We start from the raw sequence: 27238 nt of genomic DNA, 5'->3' as shown, positions 1-27238 counted from the left end.
CCCAAACACACACGAGAGTGTGTCATCCAAATCATTCCCCCCCCCAAACACACACGAGAGTGTCATCCAAATCACTCCCCCCCCACACACACACACACAAGTGTGTCATCCAAATCACTCCCCCCCCAAACACACACGAGAGTGTGTCATCCAAATCACTCCCCCCCCCCCCAAACACACACGAGAGTGTGTCATCCAAATCACTCCCCCCCCAAACACACACGAGAGTGTGTCATCCAAATCACTCCCCCCCCAAACACACACGAGAGTGTGTCATCCAAACCCCCCCCCCCTCTACACACACACGAGTGTGTCATCCAAACCCCCCCCCGACACACACACACAAGAGTGTGTCATCCAAATCACTCCCCCCCCCCCCACACACACGAGAGTGTGTCATCCAAATCACTCCCCCCCCACACACACGAGAGTGTGTCATCCAAATCACTCCCCCCACCCCCCCCCCCCCCACATACAAGAGTGTGTCATCCAAATCACTCCCCCCCCCCACACACACAAGAGTGTGTCATCCAAATCACTCCCCCCCCCCACACACACGAGAGTGTGTCATCCAAATCACTCCCCCCACCCCCCCCCCCCACATACAAGAGTGTGTCATCCAAATCACTCCCCCCCCCCCCCCCATAGGCGATTCTAGATCAAATATAAAAATAGTCCCCTGACTGGTACATTTGAAAATAAAATGCATTCATCTGGTGCACACTTCGTGTTAATTTGAACATGTATTAGTTTGACAGTACGTGTTAATTTGAACATGTGTTCATTTGACAATGTCACTACAGTTATATTGAGGCAACTAGAACAGCTTGTTTGAGGTTAGGGTGGTTTGGGTTACGCTTAAATATCGTTAGCCTACTCTTGGTTGAAATGTACATTACATACATTACATTACGTCATTTGGCAGACGCTTTTATCCAAAGCGACTTACAATAACACATTTTTGTCAGCAATAGAGCAATCTACTATGGAGCACAGTCTGTGATAACTACAACTTCTGAAGGAACAGTGGTACAAGTTTAGGTTAGTGGTACAAGTTAAGGTTAGTTTTTTTTTTTTTTTTTTTTTTTTTTGGGTGAAAGAGAGAGAACGAAGTTAGATCAAGAAGGGCCCAGATGGAGCCTGAAAAGGTGCGTCTTTAGTCTTTTCCGAAAGATCGGCAGTGATTCAGCCGTCCTGACCGAAGGTGGAAGCTCGTTCCACCATTGAGGTGCCAGGGACGAGAAGAGTCGAGATCGGGATGAGCGACTTTTGAGCCCCCGTAGCGAAGGAGGGGCGAGGCGACGAAATGTAGACTTCCCCAACGCCTTTACTTGCCACCATGCTATTTCAAGAGCAGACTGTTGTTATTTACATGATCACTAGAGTTTGCTTCATTTTGAAACATTACTATAGGTCGCAAAAGCTGCTTGTATACAAACTACGTATGGAGTTGTTTTGTGGGGGGAGAACAGGCTCCACAGAGCCAGGTTAACAAGCTGAAACCCTCAGCCGCCAGTCCCCAAAACCCGTAACCCTTGACCCCAAAACCCCTAGCCTCTAACCCCTACACTTCAGCCCCTATCCAGATACCCCAAGCTTCCAGACCCAGTCCAAACTGTTACGCAACCCAGTCACCAGAATAAAATGTTGGCAGTTTACATTTGTGCAAACAAAGTCATTGTTTGTGAACCAAAGATACATTAACATTTCAAATTAACTGACATTTTCCAACGTAAATTTGAAAAATGTCAGTTAGTTTGAGTTTGCAGTTTATTTGGAAACAATACACTATGCAAATAAAACAAGTTGGTTCTGGTTAGGAAAATTAAACAACTTGGTTAAGATTAGGATTATGGTTAGGGTTATGCAAAAATGTTAAAGGGATAGTTCAGTTTGTTTGAAATGGGGTCCTATGAGGTACTCTCATACAGTCAGTGCACTGGGTAAAGCACTCTGGACGCATCGCCCACCGAGATAGGAGAACTGCACTCCAGCTGCGGCAGGCACAGAGAGCTGTCTGCTGAGTGTGATGGGGGCCAAGAGCAAAAACATACAAAACAACAGAAAGAATACATAAAGTGCTTCCATACTGCTCACCTGGCATAATGCAAGTCTCCACAAGCCCTGTGATGCCAAGTTGACTTGAAAATATGTCATTTACACCCTGTTTTTAGCTGAAATCGTCACTGGAGCTAGCAGCTGAAAGTTCAACAACTAGGGTACAACCTTGCTACAGTGACGATTTCAGATAAAAACAGGGTGTAAATGACATCTTTTCAAGTCAACTTGGCATCTCAGGGCTTGTGGGAGACTTGCATTATGCCAGGTGAGCAGCATGGAAGCATTTCATGTATTTTTTCTGTTGTTTTGTATGTTTTTGCTCTTGGCCCCCATCACACTCAGCAGACAGCTCTCTGTGCCTGCCGCAGCTGGAGTGCAGTTCTCCTATCTCGGTGGGCGATGCGTCCAGAGTGCTTTACCCAGTGCACTGACAGTATGAGAGTACCTCATAGGACCCCACTTCAAACAAACTGAACTATCCCTTTAAATGTGACTCATGTTTGAAATGTAGACTTTGGAAACGCTGTGACCATGACTGGGGATCGAACACGGCTCTCCGGTGTGAAAGACAAGTGTTTTTATGATGAGAATCGCATAAAAAGAAGACATTTACGCTTCATAAGAAAAAAATCATAAAATTGGTACACAAGTGAGACTGCCAGCATTTTAATCAAGCGACCAGGCTGAAATGATGCCACTGGTTGAAAAGAAAAAAGCATAATCCTTTCTCTTTGAACACACAGGAAGCATGCAGGCCTAGCGTTTCTCTCCTCACAAAGAGTCATCTCCTACTCGAACACTAGATGATAGAATTTACCAGAATGACTCTCGGGGCGGCCGTATTTGCTGACCTCTCTTGGGAGTTCTGTGCAATTATTTACACAGCAGAGTCTCATCCAGCAAAGCTAATGTAATTTAGTCCAAGAAAAGAAGATATATACCTCAACGTGTTTTCAATTAAAACACGCCGCTGTCTCGCAGACACTCTTATGGGAAAAGGGAATAGCTTCCAACGATGTGAAGGTAATGAAGACAGCATTTACAGGTAGATGATTGAAAGTGAGTGTGGGGATGGAATTATTCCCTGTTTAAACCTCAATCTACAGGAATTTTCGTGCCCCCCCACCCCTCAACCCTTTCTCCCCAAATGTACAATTGTACTCCCACGGCCACTTCCAATGTAACCAAGTTATTTTGTTGGATCCACTTGCCAGGGTATTGTCCAGTCACATTTTGTGGATTCTCATTCATCGGTGGGCATCTCCCATATATATATATATATATATATATTATATATATATATATATATATATATACGGTATACACACATATGATGAATCATACAAACAGTCAATGATCAGGATTCAAGTGTACATGACCATTTCTCATAAACATGAGCCTCACTTTTTGAAAATATGTGTGAGAGCTTAATTTCAACTTTCGTCGCAGGATCCCCCGAGCACATCCGGTACTCACACCACCAGTGAAGCTCCTCACTGTCAGGTGAAAAGAATTCAAGTGGCAAACACACACCTTCACACACATGACCTCCATGCCAAATTTCAGCCTCCTAGGGTGAAAACTGTGCACGCTAAAGTGTGGTGAACCTTTTGTGGACCAATCGACCAAGCTAAAAACTACCCTGTAATTCTGGAACACCCCTCCAGTCATACCGATGATGGTTGAACCCATTAGCTTTCAATATGTGAGTTGTTTTCATACAGGTTGAAGCGGTGAGATTATACGCACATCATGTACTGTAGGTGCAACGCTATAGCAGTAAATGCTGTATCAATGAAAAGAGGTAGAGCCTGCACCCTTCACCCATATTATAGTATATACCATTGCAACCATAGGCCTTCTATGGCAGGGTTGTGAGAAAATGCCTTGATAGCTCATCAGATTTTTTTCTTTTTACCTGAAATAAAATGTAATTAACACATCTGTCAATTATACCTTATCACAAGCCTCATTCAACTACATATATTTTGATTCAACAACATATCAGACTAATTAAATGAGACAAAAGTAATTATTGCAAGTGAGTGAAATCAGTTTTAAACTTGCTGCAGGAGCTAAATCGAGTGCACCATTTTAAAACCTGTACACATGTTCTTGTTGGGCACATGTTCATTTGTGTGTAGAAAATGAAACAGTGCACAGAAAATAATGACAATGAGGGCACAAATTAAGCAAGCCACAGTGGGAGCGAACAATATGTTACTGGTGTTTTGGGTAACTAAGCCAAGGTCATTTTTCAGTTTTTTACAGATTGTGAAAGTGCAGATTGTAAGATTTCAAATGATGTGTCATACAAATGCTGTGTCACATATTGAAATCTGAAAATAGTTGAAGAAGATATGCTTATTTGAATGTTCCTACATGTACTCCTAAAAGCAACATTCAGAGATCGCCCTGAAAGTTGGTGAACACGCTTTTTGGTTTGCCCTGAGCAAGCTTCGTTTTAGTGATGCTAAAACTGTTGTTTGCTTCAACATCTAAAGTTGTGTAATATGAAAAAAGAGCAGACATTTTTTTATTGAATTTGTTTTTTGTTTAAAAAAATATCTTGATTTGTGTGATTTCACTGTTGCCTACTTGTTACCCCTTTCTCCAGACGGTGTGACATACATAATGTGCTAGAACAGGGGTGGGCAACTATTTTTCATGGGGGGCCACATGAGAAACCCAGATTGTTGCCGGGGGCCGAACAAATATTGTCATGCCGTAACCCATGGATGGGCAACTTTGATGATAGAGAGGGCCACAAAAAAATGTCCTCGCTACCAGATTTTGCTGAGGGCTGAACTGCGCAGCGCGAAAAATTTGGGGCATTTGAAGCCAGGTTTAGAGGAATAACTCATTTTAAATTAACAATTGTGATGTCATTATTCAGTCTTAACCACCAATATTTGATCCTTTTCCTCACTCACTTCTATGTCACCACCTGCTCTCCCTGCAGGGCTTGAAATTCACTTTTTTCACCACCTGCCAATATGGCTGCTAGATTTTAAAGTTACCAGCCAATTAGAATTTCCACTAGCCGAAATGTTTTTCTTGAAATAAACCAGAATATGAGTAGGTTAATTTAAGCATAAGTATCAGTAAGTGGCCCGGGATTCTCAAAGCCTGTGTTGAGGGTCACACAAGAACAAAAATGCACTCTTGAAGCTAAATAAATCCAAAACCAACAAGTTAATTATTTAAATTTCTACTTCAATGTAGAACAGTCATTTCTTACACATGAGATTACTTTTAGCCTTTTAGTCATAAATATTATTGAAAGATATTCCATATTCCAGACTGAAATGTTATAACAGAAGAGTATTGCCCAGAATGACATGAACATTTGGACACTTATTCAGCGGGTATATTGCATGTTGCGTTCAAGTGCACTGTAAAAAAAAATTTTTTTTTTTTTTTTTTTTTTTTTTTGCAATTCCATCGCGGGCCACACAGGGGGCGCCCGCGGGCCGCATACGGCCCGCGGGCCGTATGTTGCCCATGTATGTGCTAGAACCTTGTATGCTGTAGATGTGTCCCATTGACTAGAGTGTGACTTTGTGTGTGTGTGTGTGTGTGTGTGTGTGTGTGTGTGTGTGTGTGTGTGTGTGTGTGTGTGTGTGTGTGTGTGTGTGTGTGTGTGTGTTCTTTCGTGTGCAGGTCCGTCTCTGGTGGGGGCTCTGAAGAAGGACTGGGCCTCTCCCAGCAGCATTGCCCTCTCCTGGCCAGAGCCTGAACAGACCACCCTGCCCATCCTCGACTACGAGATCAAATACTATGAGAAGGTACCATGTTCAATCGGTCAGGTCCAATCTATTCACATGAAAACTGTCAAAAAAGATATTGAATAATAGCATAAAAATTGTCTGATAGAACACTACTGTATCAGCAACTTCCCTGACAAACTATCACCTTTCAAAAATCCAGTAAAAATTCTAATGGAACAATGTTGCCACCCAAAGACATAATTCATCATCTGAAATAAATTGCATTCACTTTAGGGACAAGGACTGATAGTATGTGACAGCTAAACATGAGTTTTCTGTCACCAGATTGCAATCAGATTGTGCTTGACCACATGAAAGTACAGGTGTAAACGCCCCCAAGACACATTGAAGACGGATTGCAATCTGATCGGCCAAACCACCTCTGGAGGTGGTCAGGGACGCATTGTGTACACATTGAACACAAGTGTAAATGCAATGTGTCCTCTCAATCTGGATACAGCAACTTTATGCGGATTGAGAGGACACCCATTTTGGGTGATCAGATTGCAATCACATGGTAACTGGGTTGAGTCATGGCACAGTGTAGTCACACACCATGCTGGCCATTTGGGTGCCCTAAGTGTAAATGTTTTCATTGTGCCCCCACCCCGTCCCAAGAAAAACTCACAAATTATATATACAGTATACAAGAAGGAAGTATCTGCCCTATGCAGGGAAGTAGCTTAACTACAAAAATAGTGTGTTGCAAGATGGACTGAAAAGTCCGCTGTTTATCTCCCTTTCTGCTGCAGCATGTTGAAGAAATAAATGTTCAGTTTGAACAACACCCGTTCTGATCATTATAGAGCAAGATGATCGCTTCCACTACTCAACACTGTATTTACGTAGGCTACGTTACATATTCGCGGGAGTGGGAGGAATCTCCCACTTGTACAGATGTGACCGATGGAAACGTGAGTTTGTTTACTGCGTCACATGTAGTTAAGGAGGAGATCCCACAACTTTCTTTTGAGGGGGCACCGTGGCCAGTTCAAAACAGGGAATGCCAAACTGGCCGTGTGAAGAGTTAATTTTAGAAGGGGCATTACCAAACTGCTCTGGATGATGCCCTAGGGCGACACTTGGTGGTGCCCTACGCTCAGTGCGTTGTGCGCGTATAGGGAGCCCTGCATGGTTGCCCTGGGATTATATCCCGCCAAGACTGTAATCTGGGATTATATCCCACCAAGAGCTGTAATCCATTCCTACTGTCTATAAAGGGAGGGCACCTTAGGCTGTTTGACACAGCATCCATTTGTGTAGCCAAATAAAAGATCTGTTAAAAAATTGCTATAATTGTGATAATCATGAAAATAAATTTTTCCCACGTCTGCAAATTGTTTGAATGCATATTTTGTGTAGAATCGATCAATACACTGGTTGTCTATTCCACACAGCTATGCATCATTATGTGTTTTGCATTAGAACAAATGTTCAGGCTTTAATTGGAGCACTTTAGTTTCTTTAGTTGGTCCACATGTTGTTTCAGAGGCTTGTCTGAGAAATACTGAATTTGTGGATTTTGTTTGTTTGTTTTTGCATGATCCAATTTAAAGATGATAAATATCAATACAAAATATCTGCTACTCATGGCTTCAATTCAAAATGTATTGGTATTGAAAAAGCAAATTATTTTGATCACCTACTTCCCACATTCTCATACACACAGGCGCACGAGCAGCTGAGCTACTCGTCTACACGAACCAAGGCTCGCAGTGTGATCATCACAGGTCTGAAACCGGCCACCTGGTACATCTTCAGCCTACGCACCCGCACAGCGGCCGGGTACAGTTCCTACTCTCCCAAGTATGAATACGAGACCACCGGAGACTGTGAGTACCTCTGTCTGTCTGGCTACACTTAGCCTGTGGGGAAGGGAAGGAAATGTTCTTGTATGTTCTCTATCTTCTAACTTCTATCCATCTATCTTCCATAATCCAAACCCTCCTATTCACCTTATTCACCACGCCCACTTTTTCTCTCTTCCGCGTTACACGCAATTGTATTTGTTCTTCCGGTTCAGGGCTAGTTGGCGGCCAATTTCAAAACAAAACGTCACTATAATAATGAATGAAGTTTGGCAACATTCAGAATTAACTCATTCATGGCCAGTTTAGGACTGCCAATATTTAGCTCAGGCCAAAGATTTTCATAATTGTTGGTCATCTTTCAAGACCCACAGTAAATTATCTATTAGCACCAAAGTGATTTGCAATACCTCAAAATGAAGATGTACGTCTCTGGGTTCACCAGGAAAAAAAAGTGAGCTTTTAGCATGTTCTGTACTCTACTTATAGCCATTTATATACACCCTGTTTTCACCAAAAAGGTCTCTCTGAGAAGAGAAACAGGAGAAAAGGCCATTTTTGTAAAGGACACAATCTCAGGCAGAACTCGCTCTCAATTCTTTTATTTTGAACTGTATTGACATCAGACATGTAAATATTATTTGTTATGACACAAATGACAAAAAAAAAATATATATATATATACAGTATATATATATATACATGAAGTGCTTTTTTTACATTCAACAATACAGTTTACTCAGTGTGAGTGAGTGTGCAGACAGACACACAGACAGACAGACAGACAGACAGACAGACAGACACACAGACAGACAGACAGACAGACAGACACACACACACACACACACACACACACACGATCCCCCTTTTATCTTCGTTACGTTGTTTCCGGGTCTGAGTACTGCTGGCGTCTGCTGCTGTGACTGCCGCTTCTGCCCGCGTCCTTACTTTTCGTTATTGTTAGCTGTTCGTGTGTTTATTTTGTTTTGTTCTGGTCCACCCGTCCTCGTCCATGTCTCCCTGTCCTATCCTCCCTGCTGTTTGATCGTTCCCGTTTTCCCCTCGGCTATTCAACACGTCCTCACCACCCTCTGGATTACCCGTCAAACTGATCGATCATTTCCTCATTCCTCTGCTGATCAACACATCTCTGGATTACTTTCTCCCGTTGGATTTATCATTCCCTCTCACTGCCTGGACTCCTTCTGCTTCGCCCCTCTATGACCGACCCGCTGCGTGTGACTCCGTCTCGTCTCTTTCGGGCTGGCACACAGGAACGGGGTCCGGGACCAGGATCGATCATGTTGGTCACGGGTTTGACTACCGCGAACAACTCATCCATGTTCGTTCTGCCCTGCAGCAAGGCGACCAGCTCGTGCAGCGCGCCGAGGGGCGTTTCAATGGCGTTTCTCCTCTCTGGAACAGGCAGCGTTTCTCAGTTTTCTGTTTTTCCTCCTGCTCCATTTCAAAACAACAGCTGCGGTAGTTGTTTGTTCACGTGTTGTCGGCTTTCTTTGAGGCCAGGGACCTGATACCATGTCACAGGCTGGGGAAGTCTGAACTACGCGCTGCACTAATAAAAACAAAAACACGTCAAACACGTCTTTGGCTGGGAGGCACATTCCTGATAACACGTTAAAGACGTCTTTGGCCATGAATGAGTTAAGCTACACTGCGGCCAACTTCAGTTACATGTTCATACTGCTGCGAGGAGCCGATGGCTGTAGCCGGTCGGCATTTAACACATTGACTGCCAGCCGTTTTTTTTTTACTGTAGGTAGCTTCTGCCAGGCCTTTTTTTGAGGATTCTGGCTCATTTTACAAGAGCCGAGCATAATTTTCTGGTTGGACTTTGTGAACACAAAGTTCAGAAAAGTACTAATAGAATGTGTGCTTTCTCTGTCTAAAAGAGTTAGTTTGTAGAGTTAGTAGTTATGTAGATATTAGCCGTTGAGTACAGCATGGTTTCAGCGTCTGGAAATTTATTCAGAGATAAATGGCTTTTTGTGAATTCGATAGAACAGTCACTTTAACCATTCATTTTTGGCATCAGTAAAACCGTCAGACATTCTAAACAATAGTTTTGAACAGTAATTTCCTCCATAACAACAGGAAACACCCCTCTCATTCAAACTCCTCCCTCCGTGTGTCTTCTCCTCCTTCCTCCTGGCTCTACAGCGGGCGTGTCAGAAGCGCGTTGCTGCTGCCTGCCTGCCTGCCTGCGTGCCTGCCTGCCTGCTTGCCTGCGTGCGGACGCTCCTTGTGCGAGTCAAGATGGGCCGGGGAATGCGTGGGCGATGGGCAGATGTTGATTCTGGCCTTTCTGAGGTGTTTCAAAGTGTGTTTCACCTATAATCTATTTTGCAAATCGCTCTCCGCTCTCTGTGTGGTGCCTGCGCGGCCGCTCTCGGGCAAGACAAGTCTGGAATGGATTACTGTAAAATCGCCTCGCCATTTCCTTGAATGGCTTGCTCCCGCGGCAGTTTTTTCTTTGATTTCGCTCGTCTGGGGGAGCACTGTCAACACTTAGTGGGTCGGTAAAATAGATTATACACATTCAATACCTCCAATAATTGTATAGGAGACGTAAAAGGGATTGATCAACGCCCCACCGTCAAAAAAAAAAAAACGATTTTTTTGACGTATCAATACGTCGCTGGCAGTCAACGGTTGGATTCTGCTTGACGTATCAATACGTCGTTGGCAATGAACGTGTTAACGTTAGTTACAAAAGCACGTCGACAGTGTTTTCTCACTGCCAGTAGCCTACAGTAGGGTTTGACCAAGCCTGCAGCCCTGGTCCCGTTCAGTGAAGCCGCTGCATGTTAGATCGCCGCTCTGGCGGTTGAATCCAGTATTAGGTCACAAGGCCCGCCTCCCCATGTTAGTGGATGGGAAAATCACAACCGAAATAATCACAGTATACGTCAGATAATTTTTTTCCAAAGGTGGTTTGTATCATTTTAGATAGTTATTATCATGCTAATGCCTGTGCAAGTGGTCATTTTTCTGATCAGTTTGTTTTTAAGTAGTTATTTGACATATAAAAAGGGATAAAAATGGATGATTGACAGCTGTGGCAGCCAGTCTCAAGCCGTCATTGGCTGGACAGGCTCTTCACATTATAGAACTAGCGTTAGTTTGACATAGGCAGGACACAGTGCTGCTTTGTGCTTTCATGTAACGCTGCCTGGAGGTCTGGGTGGCTCTGCTGGGTGTGTGGGCAAGGACAGAGGCTCTTAGCACGGGTACGGGGTGGCTGTGCTGGCTACCAGACATATCAATGGAGCGCAATAAAAAGAACATTGTTTTGAGAAAGGTGCGCGAGGAATTAACGTTGGTTGGGGACTCAAGTAAGTTCCGAAAATATGTGTATTTTATAAATTACTCCAGCGTTTTTAACATAGCAATAGCGTTAGCCGCTTTTGCTAGTCGGCTGTTTTACGTTATTTATCGGCTTAATATTACTAACTTAACAACCGATAACGATAGCTGGAACACAATAATATACACATATTTTCAGAACTTACCAGGTTGTCCAACTGCCAGGAAATGTTCGTTAACTCCCCTCCCGGGTCAGATGGGGCCTAGTAGACAAGCACCAGCCATGAGCTAATCGCTAACAGGTTAGCCGTTAGCGTCACATAAACACAGGTTTTATTTTTGGTATTAAAGCAACAAACATTTTATATGGATATCTCAGAGAAATGCTTTGACTGTGGGGATGTTCGTTCTTCACAAGCTCCTTTCTTAGCTGTTGTAAGGATATAGTTAACAGAGACGATGGAACGTTACAGGCTGCGCTACCCACACTATACCAGTAAACAACGTAGCGTAAAGCGTCATGGATAGATTTGTAAAACCAACATTCCTCCAAAAGGAATTAAATCATAAAGTTAATCAAAATGCCACGGAAACATTAGGCTAGCTTAATCAACACAGCAATCCCCCCAGTGAGGCTGAGGGTGAGTGAGTGAGGCCTGCCTCCACTTCCGGTCCGGGCTGAGAGCACTCAGCAGTCAGCAGCAGCCCGGAGGTCTGAAATCTCCGACAACCAAATTCAGATTTTCGTACAGGCGTCATTTTGATAAACTGATCTCATAGTGGGAATCTTCCTGGTTACTTTTGGCCAGACAAAAAATATTACTACTTAAAGTGTCATATTTACAGAGCTAGACTGTATATAAATACACAACGCACTGTGCACATTCTAGAAACAGCAGCTCTACATAAGAAAGTTCAGAGGGGAGGGGAGCTCTCAGAGGTTCTAACTCAACGGAGCTACTGCGCAAACTCTGGTTCTCTGATCTGACAAGATTTTGGCTTCAATAGACAATACAGGCAGGAGATGGAGATCCTCTCTCCATTTTTATTTAGCTCAGTGGGTTTGACAGATAGCTAGTCCCAGTCCTCGCTGCTCACAGGTGTTATTCTGATAAACTGGTCACATACTGTATATGTTACGTTCTCACCCGAAAAAGATTAAAACTTTAAAACATTTTTTATTTTTTGTTGCTTGAAAACAGCTTTTTGGCAAGTCTAAAAATGACTACAGTAGGCGTAATCTACTTCCGTGTCTAAAACCAGAAAGACGATTACAAAATGACGTCATGCAGAAGCGTCCTTGTATGGGCAAAGAATAAGGTGAATAAGCTTGCTAGTCGTCTTTCCGACGGGAAAGAATTAGCGGCAATGGAGGCTTACTGTTGCGTCGCCTCACGCCTAACGTAAAATTACAAGACATTGCGCAAATACATACTGGAAGTATTTTCCTGAAGAGGACTATGTATTTTGCTTTACAATGTCTCATAATTTTATTACCGTATGTTACAACATGTCACACCATGTACATAAGAGTACATTAGAGCGTTTGGGCACTGTTGGAATGGGGGGCATTTGCTTTAAAATCGGTCGTGTGGTTGTTGATATCTCTGCAATAATGCGGTTAACGTTATCCTTGCAGCTAACCTAAGGAGGGAATACTGTTACCGGTCGCTGTTTTTCCGGGTGTAAATGATGAAGTGCGAATGCTGAACTGACTGGAGGGGGCTTGAAGGCCTACATTGCTTGGCCGAAGAACAATTATTTCTTATCAATATTGCATTTGTTGCTCAAACCTGACCAGGTAGGCTATACCTGTATGTAGCAACTGTTTTATAAAAGCAATAAGCTCCGTGAGGCTGTGGTTTACAGTGTTTACAACGGCTAAGAGGTGTTTAAGGCACGAGAGGAGAGTCTCCTCTCTCAGTCAGCACAGTCACAGACAGGAGGCGCTCCTCTCAGTCAGCACAGTCACAGACAGGAGGCACTCCTCTCAGTCAGCACAGTCACAGACAGGAGGCACTCCTCTCAGTCAGCACAGTCACAGACAGGAGGCACTCCTCTCAGTCAGCACGGTCACAGATAGATCAGGTCTCCTCTCTCTGTCAGCACAGTCACAGACAGGAGTCTCATCTCTGTCAGCACAGTCACAGACAGGAGGCACTCCTCTCTGTCAGCACAGTCACAGACAGGAGTCTCATCTCTGTCAGCACAGTCACAGACAGGAGGCACTCCTCTCAGTCAACACAGTCACAGACAGAGGGCACTCCTCTCAGTCAACACAGTCACAGACAGGAGTCTCATCTCTGTCAGCACAGTCACAGACAGGACAGTCTCCTCTCTCAGTCAACACAGTCACAGACAGGAGGCACTCCTCTCAGTCAGCACAGTCAGACAGGAGGCACTCCTCTCAGTCAGCACAGTGACAGACAGGAGGCACTCCTCTCAGACAGCACGGTCACAGATAGATCAGGTCTCCTCTCTCTGTCAGCACAGTCACAGACAGGAGGCACTCCTTTCTCAGTCAGCACAGTCACAGACAGGAGTCTCATCTCTGTCAGCACAGTCACAGACAGGACAGTCTCCTCTCTCAGTCAGCACAGTCACAGACAGGAGTCTCTTCTCTCAGTCAGCACAGTCACAGACAGGAGGAGCTCCTCTCTCAGTCAGCACAGTCACAGTCAGACATGAGAGTCTCCTCTCTGTCAGCACAGTCACAGACAGGAGATCAGGTCACGCAGAGTTCATGTAGCCTGGAGCAGAGCTCCGGGCAAACTGCTTAAAGCCGACAACAGCAAATAATAAACCAACCTGCATACAGTAGGAGCGCCCGCACTGGGATTCCAACTCACAATGTTTGGCTAAGGGCCTGGGACATTTACCCAGGGAAGAGTCAACGCACACAGTTACATCATCATATTCACCCTGCCGCTCTCAAGTCTCTCAGCACTACCTTTATTTTCCAAATTCGTTCGACTTTTTTTTTATTACCTTTTTGTAATCCTGCTCCTGCCCGCCCGATTCTGACCTTTACCACCCACTCCCGCAATGTGTGTGTCACCGCCACAGTTATGCCACGTTATGACCGCCCACTCCTACCTGTTATAAAGAAAATGCGGGGTCCTGCTGTACTTAATTGAACTGGGCTCTCTCAAAAATCACATAGGGTCTGTCTGTAACTCAAGTGAGCTCCTATCACCTAGCTACCTAACTAGATACTTGATTAATTAGGTAACAAATTTTAATATAGGTGGATGAAAAATAACTCGTTTCAGACGTCCTCATGCTTGAAGGTAGCATTACACGCGACAGGTCACACTGGTGCTGTTTCCATTGAATATACAAGATTTTTTCTGACCAAGATTGATCAAGTTGAATCCCAAAGCATTTGGCAATAAATTAGTATAAAACGGCATGGCTGGGGGCTGTTTTCTCTAATGTTATACTACTTTTATAATCCAGAAAGGTCGAGGATTCACAGGCTAACGTGAACACTTTTAATTTGAAGGCAAAAAAGGGAAATGGTACATATGAACTGATAGAATTGACAGACCAGTGTCAATTCAATCTACGATCACACCATTTCCCCTTTCCGCCTTCAAATTAAAAGCGTAAAACCCAGCTAACGAAAATGTTACAAACGCTACAAATGGGAAGTAATGACAGCTTATAATTTAATAAAGCACAGTTAAAACGAACTCCACTTACACTTGAAGGTCTGCAATGCTGCTATCATCCTGGCTGTGTAGTCCTGCTTTGGGGCGGGCGGAGCGAGTTCTCGAACGTTTAAACGTTAGGTATATTAGCAACCTAACTAGCCAGCTGCTGTCCAGAACACCGTCAGGTAAGATGCTTCCTACTATTGTTCAAAAGCGACTTTCCTGACACTGTACAAACATCTGACTGCACTAAATTTAACTAAAGGCTGACATTATTGACTATTCTAGAATAAAAACGAAAAGAAAGTGACAGATGTTTGTTATTTAGCCAACGTTGTTTCACTTTTTTCTGATGCAGTCGGCTTTGTGGGCGTCGCCATTAGGGGGTCGCTCGGGCTCGCTCCGTTCTTCTTCGTCGTTTTGGAAGGGGCGCAAGGTATCATGGGATACCCTAACCCACCAAAGTGTGCATGCTATGGTTCCTCGAAAATTATCCATAACCAGGTACCTAGAAAGGTTGCAAATTCAGTGAACTTATGTATCAAACTGGTTTCAGACAGCCTAATTACAACTTCTTACCTAGAAATGCCACCTATATCGCTCGTTCACTTGAGAATCAGACAGGCCCATTGTGTTTTCCTATGTAGTGCTGTTCAAACGCTGCTGCTTTAACAGCCTCATATTTCTTCTTATCTGCCTCAGTCATGGTTAGACTGTTAAAACATCGTCAGCTGCATCCCCCATCCCATTTAAGTTAAGTTAAGTTAAGTTATCCTTTATTTATCCCCTTGGGGAAATTCATCATTACATATACAGCGTGAGTTCACTTGATCTTCCCCTCATAGAGTCATGAAGCGATCCAAAATCTGTCAAATCTTCTTATCCAGTGCGACCATTCTGCTGGGTTTGAAAAGTTTCATGTCTTTGGATGTAAGTGAACAGCCCTTGCTGCCATCTCAAATTTTATTCCCTCGTTTCACGTTGAGGAAAACACTTTTTGCTCCTCCTCTCACATGCAGCCTGTCTGTCTCTGCTGCTCCGAGCCGAGCGGCCAGGGTTGCCTAGCAACTCACAGACTGACAGGCAGGCCAGGCTGCACACTGCAAAAGATTGTTTATCTCCGAGGTGATGACTTACTCGGCAGTAAACGAAGAGAGACTGAAAACACGGGACCCGCAGTTTATTTTTTGACAGCCCGCTACCGCCCGTGCCAACGTGATTACCACCCGGCTCCCGCGAGATTTGCGTTGGGTTTCCCGGGGGCCCGCGGGAGTAACATGCCGTTGCACCCCCATACTTTGTTGGATTGGATTGTCCAATTCCCCCTGCTGTCCCGATCGTTGCCCCCTGCTGGTCTGGGGACTAGCTTCTTCTGATACATGTGCAGTCTTTAGCCACTTCTTTTCACCTGACAGCAAGGAGTTTCATCAGCAGGATGTAGCGTGTGGGAGGATCACACTATTCCCCCCAGTTCCCCTCCCATGAACAGGCTGACCGACCAGAGGAGGCACTAGTGCAGTGACCAGGACACACCCTGAATCCAGCTTCCCACCTGCAGACACAGTTAATTGTGACTGTATGGAAGCCCAACCAAGCCGGAACACGGGGCACGAACCTGCGACCCGCAGGTTGGTTTGCAGGAAATCTACCGCTGCACTACCCGATGCCCGAATTCACTCTACTTTCACACCCAGTCGGTGTGTTCATCTACTGCATTGTCAGCGATGTGGTCCGTATGCCCCATATAGGCTGCGTTGGCTGAGCTACACCTCAAATGCCAGCAAACCCACTACAACGGCCATCGAATCAATGGATACAATCAATAGGCGAGCCTCACAATGCAGCCGTGCTGTTTGGCTATTTTGTATCAATGTTTTTCCTTTTTGTCTGAGTTCTCGACTCTCCTTGTGAAACACAAAGGGTGCAGCTGCATGTGGAGGTCCTCTCTGCTGTATCTGCAGGATCACACAGAGCCTTTGTACTGCCTGGTCTTTTATCTGGAACAGAACCCAGCTTTGGCTAGCCTCAATACCCCCACTCTCCCTCCCCCCCTCTCTCTCTGCCTGGCACTCACTGTCTCGATTGATTGTTTTTCCCATCGGTCTGTCTGTGGATGTCTAGTCTTGCTTGCCAGACTATCTCCGTTCCACGCCGTACCAGCACAGGGTGGCTCCTCTTACTCTCATTCTGGTATAGCGAAGGGAAACAAATGCTGTTATCTTTACAACCACCCACCAAAAGTACCAAGCAGGCCTGCTTTATTGCACAATCCAAATCTTTGTCAAAACTTGTCATTTTCAGTGTGTAGGTTGCTGGCTTGCTAGCTATCGTTATTTTTGTTGTTACACAGCGGCGGAGGCATTTGAGAGCGACACCCAGGGAGCGGAAAGCGATTTCCCTTCGCTCCGACTGAAATGGTTGCAGCCAATGGCAGAGCTTAGACCCGGCAGCCTGCTTCCAGTGAGTTAGACTAGTGGATGTTGCTTCCATAGGCCGTGTAAATATCTGGACGTAGCCACCGTGAAGGCACCTATTGGTTTTGGACTTGTGTTTTGAAGCCTCGAGGTTGGCATTCTCACCATCGCCATCTTGGTTATTTGGAGCCAGAAGTGACGTGACTTTGGATGAGAAAAGCTGCAGTGTCGCCCGCCTGCTATTGGTCCGTGATCGACGAGTTGCGCGATCACTGGACAGGCGACCTGGCAATCACACCCCAAAGCACAGTCTGCTTTGTCTTCTATTTTACTCGAAATGGGACCATAATGAACATCATGCTGTATTGAAGAAGACTTGAAACTAGCGGTTGAGACCATAAACTCATTAGGTGTTTACTGAGACGACAATCAAATGAGAAGTACGGCCATTTTCCCATTCACTTCTATGTAACCAGACTTCTTTTTGCAGCCAGTAGTCACCCCCAGCAGGCCATTCGAAAGAATGCAGGTTTAAGTTACTTCCGCATTGGCTTCACAAACGTAGCTACGAGCTAGCCCACTGGTCGCTTCCATCTTTCCCTCTCTCTTTTTTATCATCTCTCCTTTCACCCCACAGAGAGTTAAGAGACATACTCTTGTCAAACTACTTTTGACAGCTCAAACAATAGAAAGGTCAACCGGAAGTCCCGCCCCCTCAACCGTATGTCCCGCCCCCTTTGTCCCCCTCTTCCCATGCACCTGGCAGAACAATGGGAACAATGGACCCTTCTCACGGGGGCCATTTTGTGTCGAAAAGGCAGGGGAAACACAGGTGCAAGCAAAACACTAATGAGGGTTTCCAACTTCCATGATTGGAATTTGGAAACCCTCATTAGTGTTTTGCTTGCACCTGTGTTTATTCTGCCTTTTCGACACAAAATGGCCTCCGTGAGAAGGGTCTATAGCAGGGGTGCCCAATACGTAGATCGCGATCGACCGGTCGATCGCAAAGGTAGTGTGGTAGATCGCATGGCATTGAGGGGGGGGGGGGGGGGGGGTTTGTATAATAAAATAAAATATAATGGAAGTACATGCAGTTGTTTATTTTAATTATGGATCATAATACAATGCAATTGTATTGTAAAGTGAGAAAAAATAAATCATGTATTGGGGGAAAAAGTGATGCATCGATTTAAGATGCATCGATAATCGTAATCGAATCGAATCGTAGCCCTCTGAATCGTAATCGAATCGAATCATGTGGCCAGTGAAGATTCACAGCCCTAATGTCAAGTGGTTGTGGGACAACGAGAAAGTGTTGTGAGGTTAGTTACTGCAGGCTGGAAACGATGTGTGTGCGTTTGCGATGTTGAAACTGGACTGGTAGATCTCGGGAGGCTGGCTCCCAGCAAACATCGTCTTGACCGCGACATCACCAGACAATAGAATTGTGGTTTGGCATCTACCATCTAAGTCTGACGTTCTCTCCACATTCCTCCAAAGTAACGTTTAGACTGTCACTTCAAAACAAAAAATATTGACCTCATATTGCTTTGAAAACACCACATGTAGGTGTCTTTTGTGTGTTTTTGTTGAATAAAATGACATTTGATTGACAATTTACCTGTTGTGTGATCAGATACTCACAGTGTGACATGCACTCCACCTGCAATTACGACTTCTATTGAACGCCCTTTTCTTTTTTTAATATGAAAACACCTTTATGTCATATAAGTGCAAGTGTCTCTTGCTATGGGCTTGTATTTATCACAAACTTCCTGAATCCTGTGGTATTGTCCCATTTCTCTTGCCGTAACTAAACGGTGTTGTGGGTTTTGGATGTGCTGTCTGCTAAAGTCACGTTGGTTACATTATCGTAAATGATATAAATATACCTGTCTCATCGCTGGTTGAAATCATGAAACAGAATTAGCGAGGCAGCTAGCCTATCAATGCAACTTCCAGTAGGGACCGTCAATATGCCAAGTGCTCAATGTTAAGTATCTCTATATATGACCAAATCCGTAGTATTTGTAACTAATTCCGTGGCCTAATGGATAAGACACAGGACTGCGAAGCGGGCGCCGCAGGATCGAATCCCCCATGACGTGCGATGTAGCAAAAATCGTTGAATCTGGACACGTTGTGGGGAAGTAGAGGAATTACGTCGCTAAGATTTCCATTCAGAATATATAATTAGACCCTGACTAAATGTAGTGGTTTGACGTGCAGCAGACGGTCGTTATACGTGAAAATGTTTGCTGGGCTACTTGAAAAGTAGATCTTGGGTCAAAAAAGTTTGGGCACCCCTGGTCTATAGTCTAGTCATTCTCAACCTATGGTACGCGTACCACCAGTGGTACTTGCGCCCCCTGCTGGTGGTACTCGGAGGGATCCCGGGAATCTAAATGTTTTCTTATGTGAAATAAAACCAACTTTAAAACATGTTGTATAGTAATACTATCAAAAATACTGCTATGAATGAAAATAAGCTTGAGAATTTAAATGGGGTTTAAAATAACATCTACATTTATTTGGTTGTTTTTCGATTTAGGAGCAAAATAAACGTTTGTTTCTGACGTTTCTGACAGACACTACTACCTGTTGCGCATACACAATTAGCTGCTAACGTTACAAGGAAGAAGCTATTGATGACAAGAAAGCAGGCATGTTGCAAAATTGGCTGAAAACTGGAACTATTTTAACGTCGGTCATATGGTGATACTTGGAGAGCCAACTAATTTCTCAGGTGGTACTTGGTGTAAAAAGGTTGAGAACCACTGGTCTAGACTCTACAGTCTAGACTCAGTCTAGACCCCCCCCCTTCCCCATGCATCTGTTAAAACAATAGAAAATAGAAGCCCCCTCCCTTAAGCCCAATTTATGCTTTGTCTGCCGACACTTTTGAAACGGTCGCCGACAGAAATGAGGACTTGAGTCGACACTTTCAAGTGTCGGCGAGCAGTGTCTGCTACCTAGTGAAATGTCTAGTGTCGCTGACTACGTCACGATGTGTCGCGCAAGTCTGATTGGCTATATAGACGGCACACGCTTGACTTCCTTGTTTTGGTTTTCACTCGATTGAAATGAATGAACGTGTCCCCGCTATTTTTATCAGCCTCTCCTTGATGTATGACTTCGTGAAAATCACAAAGAATGATTGAGGAGGTGAGTTGTGTGTCGTTTATATGCGGCTGCAGCCAAGTACGTTACATCTTGCCTCCGAGGTGGTTTCTGTGCATTCCTCTTCTCTTGGCTGTCTGCTTATAGAGTTCGAGTGTCACGTGACCGTTGAACCGAGGCGAACATTCACTGAAGTATAAATGCAACACCATGAGCAACACTTTATTTTTCGTCTGCGACCATGTGCTGAGCGACACTTTCTAATAAGTATAAATTAAGCTTTACCCTAAAAGTTAACGTTACATTCTGTCAGACCCTAGTCTTCCTTCCCCCCCACCCCTTCAGTGACCATATAGACTCTCAACAGCAGCCTTCTGAAAACAGAATTTTAGTTATAACTATTCTAAAACACAGATAGATTATTAGATTCTATATAGATGCGAGTTTCAGTAAAGTAAGTGAGTAAAGTTTATACTGTGTAGGTAGTAGTGTGTAACTTGATGGTCAGTGTTGTTTATTTATTGTGTGCATCTTGTTTATTTTTATTCTTTATTTTTTGATGGTCACTCATGCACTCCTGTCTTGTCCCTTGAGGTGATGTAACGAGTGAATTTCCATTGTATGGGATTGATAAAGTCTATCTTATCTTATGGCCCGCGGGCCCCAAATTGGTCAGCACTGGTCTATATGGTCGCTGAAGGGGTGGGGGGGGGTGGGGGTTCTGAGTCTCGGGTCTGACAGAATGTAATGTGTATTGTTTTAACAAGTGCGTGGGGAAGGGGGGGGGGGGTCCTTTTCACGGGGGCCATTTTGTGTCGAAAAGGCAGAATAAACACAGGTGCAAGCAAAACACTAATGAGGGTTTCCAAATTCCAATAATGGAAGTTTGAGACAAGAGTATGTCTCTTAACTCTCTCCCCACCCCTCATCCCTCACCTACATCCCTCAGTATGCATTCTCTCCTCCTCTCCTCTCTTTCTCTTCCATCGCTCTCCTCTCTCCTATTTCTCTCCCTCTCTCTCTTTCTCTCCTCTCCCCCTCTCTCTCTGTGCTCTCTCCCTCTCCCCTCTCTTTCTCTCCCTCTCTCCTCCCTCTCCCCACAGACACACACACACTCACACACCTCATTAGAGCCGTGTCAGTCAGACACACATGGTTAGTGATGTGAAGAGTGTGTGAAGCTTCTTGTGCAGTAATCATGGTCGCCTTGCACAACTTTTCCTCGCTCTCCCTCAGAGTGGCCCTTAATTAACTCCGTTCAGCCCAACACACACACACACACACACACACACACACACACACATAGCAAGACACACTCTTGACAGCACACACGTACACATTCTTAACTGAACACACATACACACACACATACTGTATAAGCCCGCACATCAGGCGAGAGAGCATGCGTCCTGATCTCCAATTCATATTCACTAAGTGTGAAATATTATAGAAATCAGTTTGGTAACCGCAATCATCTTCCAATTATGTGGGATTGGTTAGCCTTGTGACAAGACAGAGAAAAGGGAAATATCATGAATATCAAATGGGGCCAATTTAAGCAAATGATCACGGGCTAAATCACAATTTAGTGAATGAATAATATTAATGAAATGGCAGCAGGCATTTGAATCACTCGCATACAAAGGCATACTCTGCTCTCTCTCTCTGCCTTGTCAATGCATGGGGCATTTATGGAAAGGGTAATTAAGATTATGTTTAATGAAGTGCTCTGTATTTTTTCCCCTCTCTTTCACTCCGCCCTGTCTCCAGACCTTTCTATCAATGTATTTTATTTTATTTTATTGATTGATTTTCAGTTTTTTCTCCCGTTTTCTCCCCAATTTTACTTGGCCAATTCCCCCTCCTGTCCTAGCTGTTGCTGCACCCCCTCTGCCGATCTGGGCAGAGTTGGAGCTTAGCACGTGCTTTGTTGCAACATGTTTGTTGTTGTGTTTTCCTGTGTGCTCTAAAGGACTTTGGATCAGCTGTGTTGTATTTTAAGTGTTATGTAAATAAAGGTATTTCCATCCCCCCCCCCCCCCAGCATCAGACATGGCACCTGACCAGGGCCAGGTGTTGGTCATCGTCACGGCAGCGGTGGGCGGCTTCACTCTCCTCATCATCCTCACCCTCTTCTTCCTCATCACCGGACGGTAAGATGGCTTCGCTTCATTTGATTTGAATGTCTTTAACTCATTGTGTCCTTACCTTATTTTGTTTTACTGTGGGCTGCGCTGTGGTGTGTGTGTGTGTGTGTGTGTGTGTGTGTCTCTGTGTTTGTGTGTGTTGTCACAACAGTTTTAAGACCATGGCACATTATCATTATTAAGGCTTTATCTGGTAGTCTAGCATGTAGTGAGCAGTTAATTAGAGAAACAGAGACTTTGCCAGACGAGGTACTTTTAAAGGAGAATTCCGTTTTTTTACAACCCAGACCTTATTTCCAGCTTTAAATATGATGTTTAACTCACCCAGATAACTTTGGTTTCATTCGGATCCTCTTCCCACTCACTCACTCACTCACTCACTCACTCATTCACTCACTCACTCACTCACTCACTCACTCACTCACTCACCAGCCATGACAACCTACTCCTCTACTTGTCTTCCCACCGTTAGAGGCTGAAAGTAGTGCACTGTGAAAAGGAGCTGAGAGCGAGGGGAAGGTCATGTGATCACAGTGTCATGTGATCTGTGTAGGAGAGGCCCTGTGTTTCTCCTTTATTCTAAGAAAGAAGCCGTTTGAAGAAGCCATTTTCTAACACGAGGCCAGGTAAAAACAGTCGAGTGGTGCAGAGTTTTTCCACTCCTAAAGCGATCTGTCATCTGTCTGACCCCTCACCTCGGCCCCCATGTAGGAGGGACTCGCGCTCTCTTTCGGTTTAAAAACAGCTCCAAAAGTACTTGAGCTGCCTGCGAAGGCTGAGGGCTTTGGGTTTGTGGGGCTTTCAGAGAGGAGGTATGTACAGCGATAAGAGGAGATATAGGCTACAAGGAGTTTTAGCCTTAGTTGCATGTACTGTAAGTTACAGTACATGCACGCTAGATTCAAGATTCAATACATTATTGCGGTCAACAGAGTTGATAGGAGTTTGTCTCAGTGCAGCTCTAAAAACAGACATAACATAAACACATAGGTGATAAAAAAAAAAGAAATAAGAACAGCAAAAACAGTTATCCAAATTATACATTCAAACTTACATCCGCTGTGTGTTTGGGTCTGCTCATGTAGGGCTGGGCGATATTATATAGACAAAATCAAATATCAGATATTTTTGACCAAACACGATATAGATATTGTGACAATATTGTCATTATTGGTGCTTTCACGAAAAATATTTACACAATGAGATTTTTGATAAACTACGCATCTCGCGCGCTCGATTGCTAGGCTCGCTAGCTCGGCCGCTGCACAGCCTGGCCTGTCCTGCAGCTCGCCGAGCTGGCCCTGCAGCTTGCATTTGCAGCTCTGCTGCTCTGTGGCCTTGCCTGCCCTATTGGTGCGCGCACGTCTCCCTCTCTCTCATCACTGATGATGCCATCAGTGGGATTTATGACATCACTGAGGTGTCACTAGTGGGATTTATGACATCACTGATGATGTCATCATTGGGATTTATGACATCACTGATGATGTCATCAGTGGGATTGATGAGTGGGACGGACAGACAGACAGACAGACAGACAGACAGACAAACAGACAGAGCCCCAGCTCCCATTTATATACTGATGATAATAATTATCAGTAATGTGGATATAATGACCAAGTGGCTAAAGGCAAATGATAGAACAGCTAAAACAGTCTGGCAAGTTCAGAAAATGACATCACTTTACTGTAATACAGCCTTTAAAACCAAAAAAAGACAGCACATGTCATATCACCATATTACCACATCCAAAATCTAAGACGATATCTAGTCTCATATCACTAGGGACCGTCTTTGGTCGGTTAAGCATGACGGTTAAACGGTCAATTTCCATGTTAATTTATAACAGTGTTGCCAATGTGGTGATTCCCCCCCCTCCTTCGTGGTCAGCAATGTAACATAAGTATATTAAACAATGGGGCAAGTGTTAATCAAGCTAGATTTGGAAATAAACACATGGTTAATGTTGATTTTATCTACCTGATGTCTGATCAAACGCATTCCGCAGCGAAGCACACACACAGCTGAACACCTGCTGCAGTCACAGTGAAGTGAGCGCACTGACTGCCCCACCCCTCTGCTGCTCCTGTCTGAGCACACAGCTCAGATGTGCTCTGTGACCATTTCAGAATGATGAACACACCCAGCGAAACAATCAGCTCGTACATGTTCTATAGTTTTGTTAACTCCGTGTGTGCTGTCATTACTTTTTATTCACTGGCCCATTCGGTCTAACTCTCTCTCCCTCCCTCTCTGCATGCATGTTCATCATGCACACGCATGCATACGCTCGCACTCAATGATGAAACAGTAGTTTTTACCGTGTTACAAAAATGCAGACATGAAGCGGTCTAATTGACGATTGAAAAGTATCAATTAACGTTAGTCTTTACTGTCCAACACATGGCAGTTCGGAGAAATTGTTTCGCAACAAGAGACGGACTGTTTGTAGACTGCATTGACAACTGACAGCTGCGTGCGGACTCGTCTTTATAATGTTGTGAAGCCCTGCAAGACACAGAGAGCACAGCCCTCGTCGCGTGTGTGAAGAGAGAGGAAGAACGGGTGAGACAGAAGCAAACTATTTTTTGCAGATCTCAAAAGCAGGTAAACCACTGTGGGATTGCTAAAAGGAGAAGATACTGTAGTGATGCGCACCTTGTCAGTGCGCCCTGCAGCCTGGGCTGTCGTCCGCTCAAACAGTACTTCACGGGGCGGCTGTGTGTCAATTGACGTGACGTTAATATGCAAAGCGTGCAGCTCTAAGCAGTATAGCCTATCGGAGGAATGTTTTTGTTTAGATGGCCGGAGGATTCAACTTGTCTTCTCGTTTTGTTAATGTGTATTTTTCTGCTTGTAGATGCATTCAAGCATTTGTTGTGGTAATGGTTTAATGGGGCACAGACAGTCAAATAGCGCATTTTAATCTTCTCGGTTAACCGACCAATTGTCGGCTAATGAGGGTCGGTTGTCAGTCAAGAAAAATTATGATTTTTTTTTTATGATGAAAATTATGATTTTCGACATCCCTACATATCACAATATCGATATAATACCAATATATTGCCCAGCCCTTATGCTAGCTTGCGCGGACCGAGGCTTACCACAAACTGCGCAGGTCTAGCTGCCTGGCACAAGAGTTGACTGTCCCTGTTTGTCCTTCTGTCATTCTCTTTCAGTCTTTCACCCTTTTGTACTTCTTTCCTTTCATCCCTCCTTTCTTCACTGCCCTCTCTAGCCTAGCGAGAGAGAGAGCTGCCATGCTGAAGGGAGGGTGAGAGAGGAGTTGTTTGAATTACATTGATGCTTTGATTATAGCTCTGGGCAAGGTTGTCTAACTCTGTGTGTGTATGTGTGTGTGTGTGTGTGTGTGTGTGTGTGTGTGTGTGTGTGTGTGTGTGTGTGTGTGTGTGTGTGTGTGTGTGTGTGTGTGTGTGTGTGTGTGTGTGTGTGTGTGTGTGTGTGCGCGCGCATGTGTGTTTTACTGTATTGTATTATGTGTGTGTTATGGTATGTGTCCACTGGCATGTGCATTTCCACACTTTCGACTTTATGCTAATGAGGTCCGTGCATCTGCATCGAGACTCGCTGCCTCCCCAAACTCAGTCAGCTTTTAAACTGACAAAACAAAGAGATTCAGCAGCTGCATGACCTACATTATAGTTAGCCTGGTAAAAAGTGCACTTACGGCTGTGTTTACTGTAACGCTTTGTTTCCCAAACTATGGGTCGGGACCCAATCTGGGTCACGGACCCATGGGGGGTGGGTCGCCAACTGGTCGTCATGGCAACTCATTACCGTATGTTTTTTGTGAGTCCCAGGGAGATACCAAATGTATCATTTGGGTCCCAAGATGAAAAGGTTTGGGAACCCCTGCTCTAACGGTACCATTATCGCTTGTTGCTTCAGGAGCCGCCATTACTGTTTTGCCAGCGGTGTCCCTGATTGGCCGGTTACGTTGTCAACTACGAGGTAGTCTCGATGGCCAGCCTCCCCTCCCTTCCATGAGAGTCGTCTGGCTGCACGGAAACAGGGATAAGCCCTCCCTTGCTCTACAGCTGCTCCCCATTGGAGCGACTGTTTCAGTCGCTGCCGGATGTCCGCTCCCGGCTTATTACAAGCTCTGTGATTGGCTCCGACCATGTCAGTCAGATCGGCTTCCGCTCCCTCCTCCCTGTGTGTCGCTGTAAATAGTGCTCTGCCGCCTCAGTGAAAACAACGCTAACTAGCTAGCAAGCTAACGGCAGAAACCTACACGCTGAAAATGGCAAGTTGGATTTTTGGAAACTATTTTCCAAGGGCACTGCTGCTAAGCGCCGCCCATCGCAATCCCAGAATGGAGACCTGCGCCGCCAGACTCATCTCACGGTAGGGAGGGGAGGCTGGCCAGTGAGACTAACTACGAGGCAGGTCCCTGGTTGTTCATGTACTTTGTAATTCCTGGAAATGGCTGCAGGCCAGACTGATCCACAGAATGAAACGGAACGTGAGTTCACCTGATCAGGATTGTTTAGCAGGCTAGCCTACGTGAAGATTATGTTTTAAACCAGCTGCCATGTTTTTCCAACGCTTCAGAGACTGCAGATGGCTCAGTCCATCCAATCAGGGCCACAGACGGCCACAGCGTTCGTCCAATCAGGGCCACAGACGGTCACAGCGTTCGTCCAATCAGGGCCACAGACGGCCACAGCGTTCGTCCAATCAGGGCCACAGACGGTCACAGCGTTCGTCCAATCAGTTGCAGCAAGGAACAAATATTGAAGCTGGGCGATCCCTCGAGTGAAATGGATCCCAAGTGGACACGTACCATGAGGCCAGATCCTTCCTCTCATCCCTTTCTGCCTTGTGAGTGTGTGTGTGTGTGTGTGTGTGTGTGTGTGTGTGTGTGTGTGTGTGTGTGTGTGTGTGTGTGTGTGTGTGTGTGTGTGTGAATAC

General features: G+C 44.8%; 1 protein-coding gene across 1 annotated transcript in view; it reads left to right on the top strand.

Moving 5' to 3' along the window:
* The window catches only part of LOC310777843 (ephrin type-A receptor 6-like), a gene marked incomplete at both ends in the record, with an annotated part of 350777 nt that overhangs the window by 275603 nt on the left and 47936 nt on the right, over positions 1-27238 (top strand). The window contains 3 exons of the mRNA XM_083638194.1: positions 5725-5849; positions 7501-7663; positions 22201-22309. Of these exons, the coding sequence (XP_083494320.1) occupies positions 5725-5849; positions 7501-7663; positions 22201-22309 (397 nt within the window). The remainder of the gene's footprint in view (positions 1-5724; positions 5850-7500; positions 7664-22200; positions 22310-27238) is intronic.

This window comes from Poromitra crassiceps (assembly GCF_964638095.1).
Source record: "Poromitra crassiceps genome assembly, chromosome: 6".
In the NCBI taxonomy this organism is placed as follows: domain Eukaryota; kingdom Metazoa; phylum Chordata; class Actinopteri; order Beryciformes; family Melamphaidae; genus Poromitra; species Poromitra crassiceps.
This window is presented reverse-complemented; position numbering and strand designations above follow the sequence as displayed.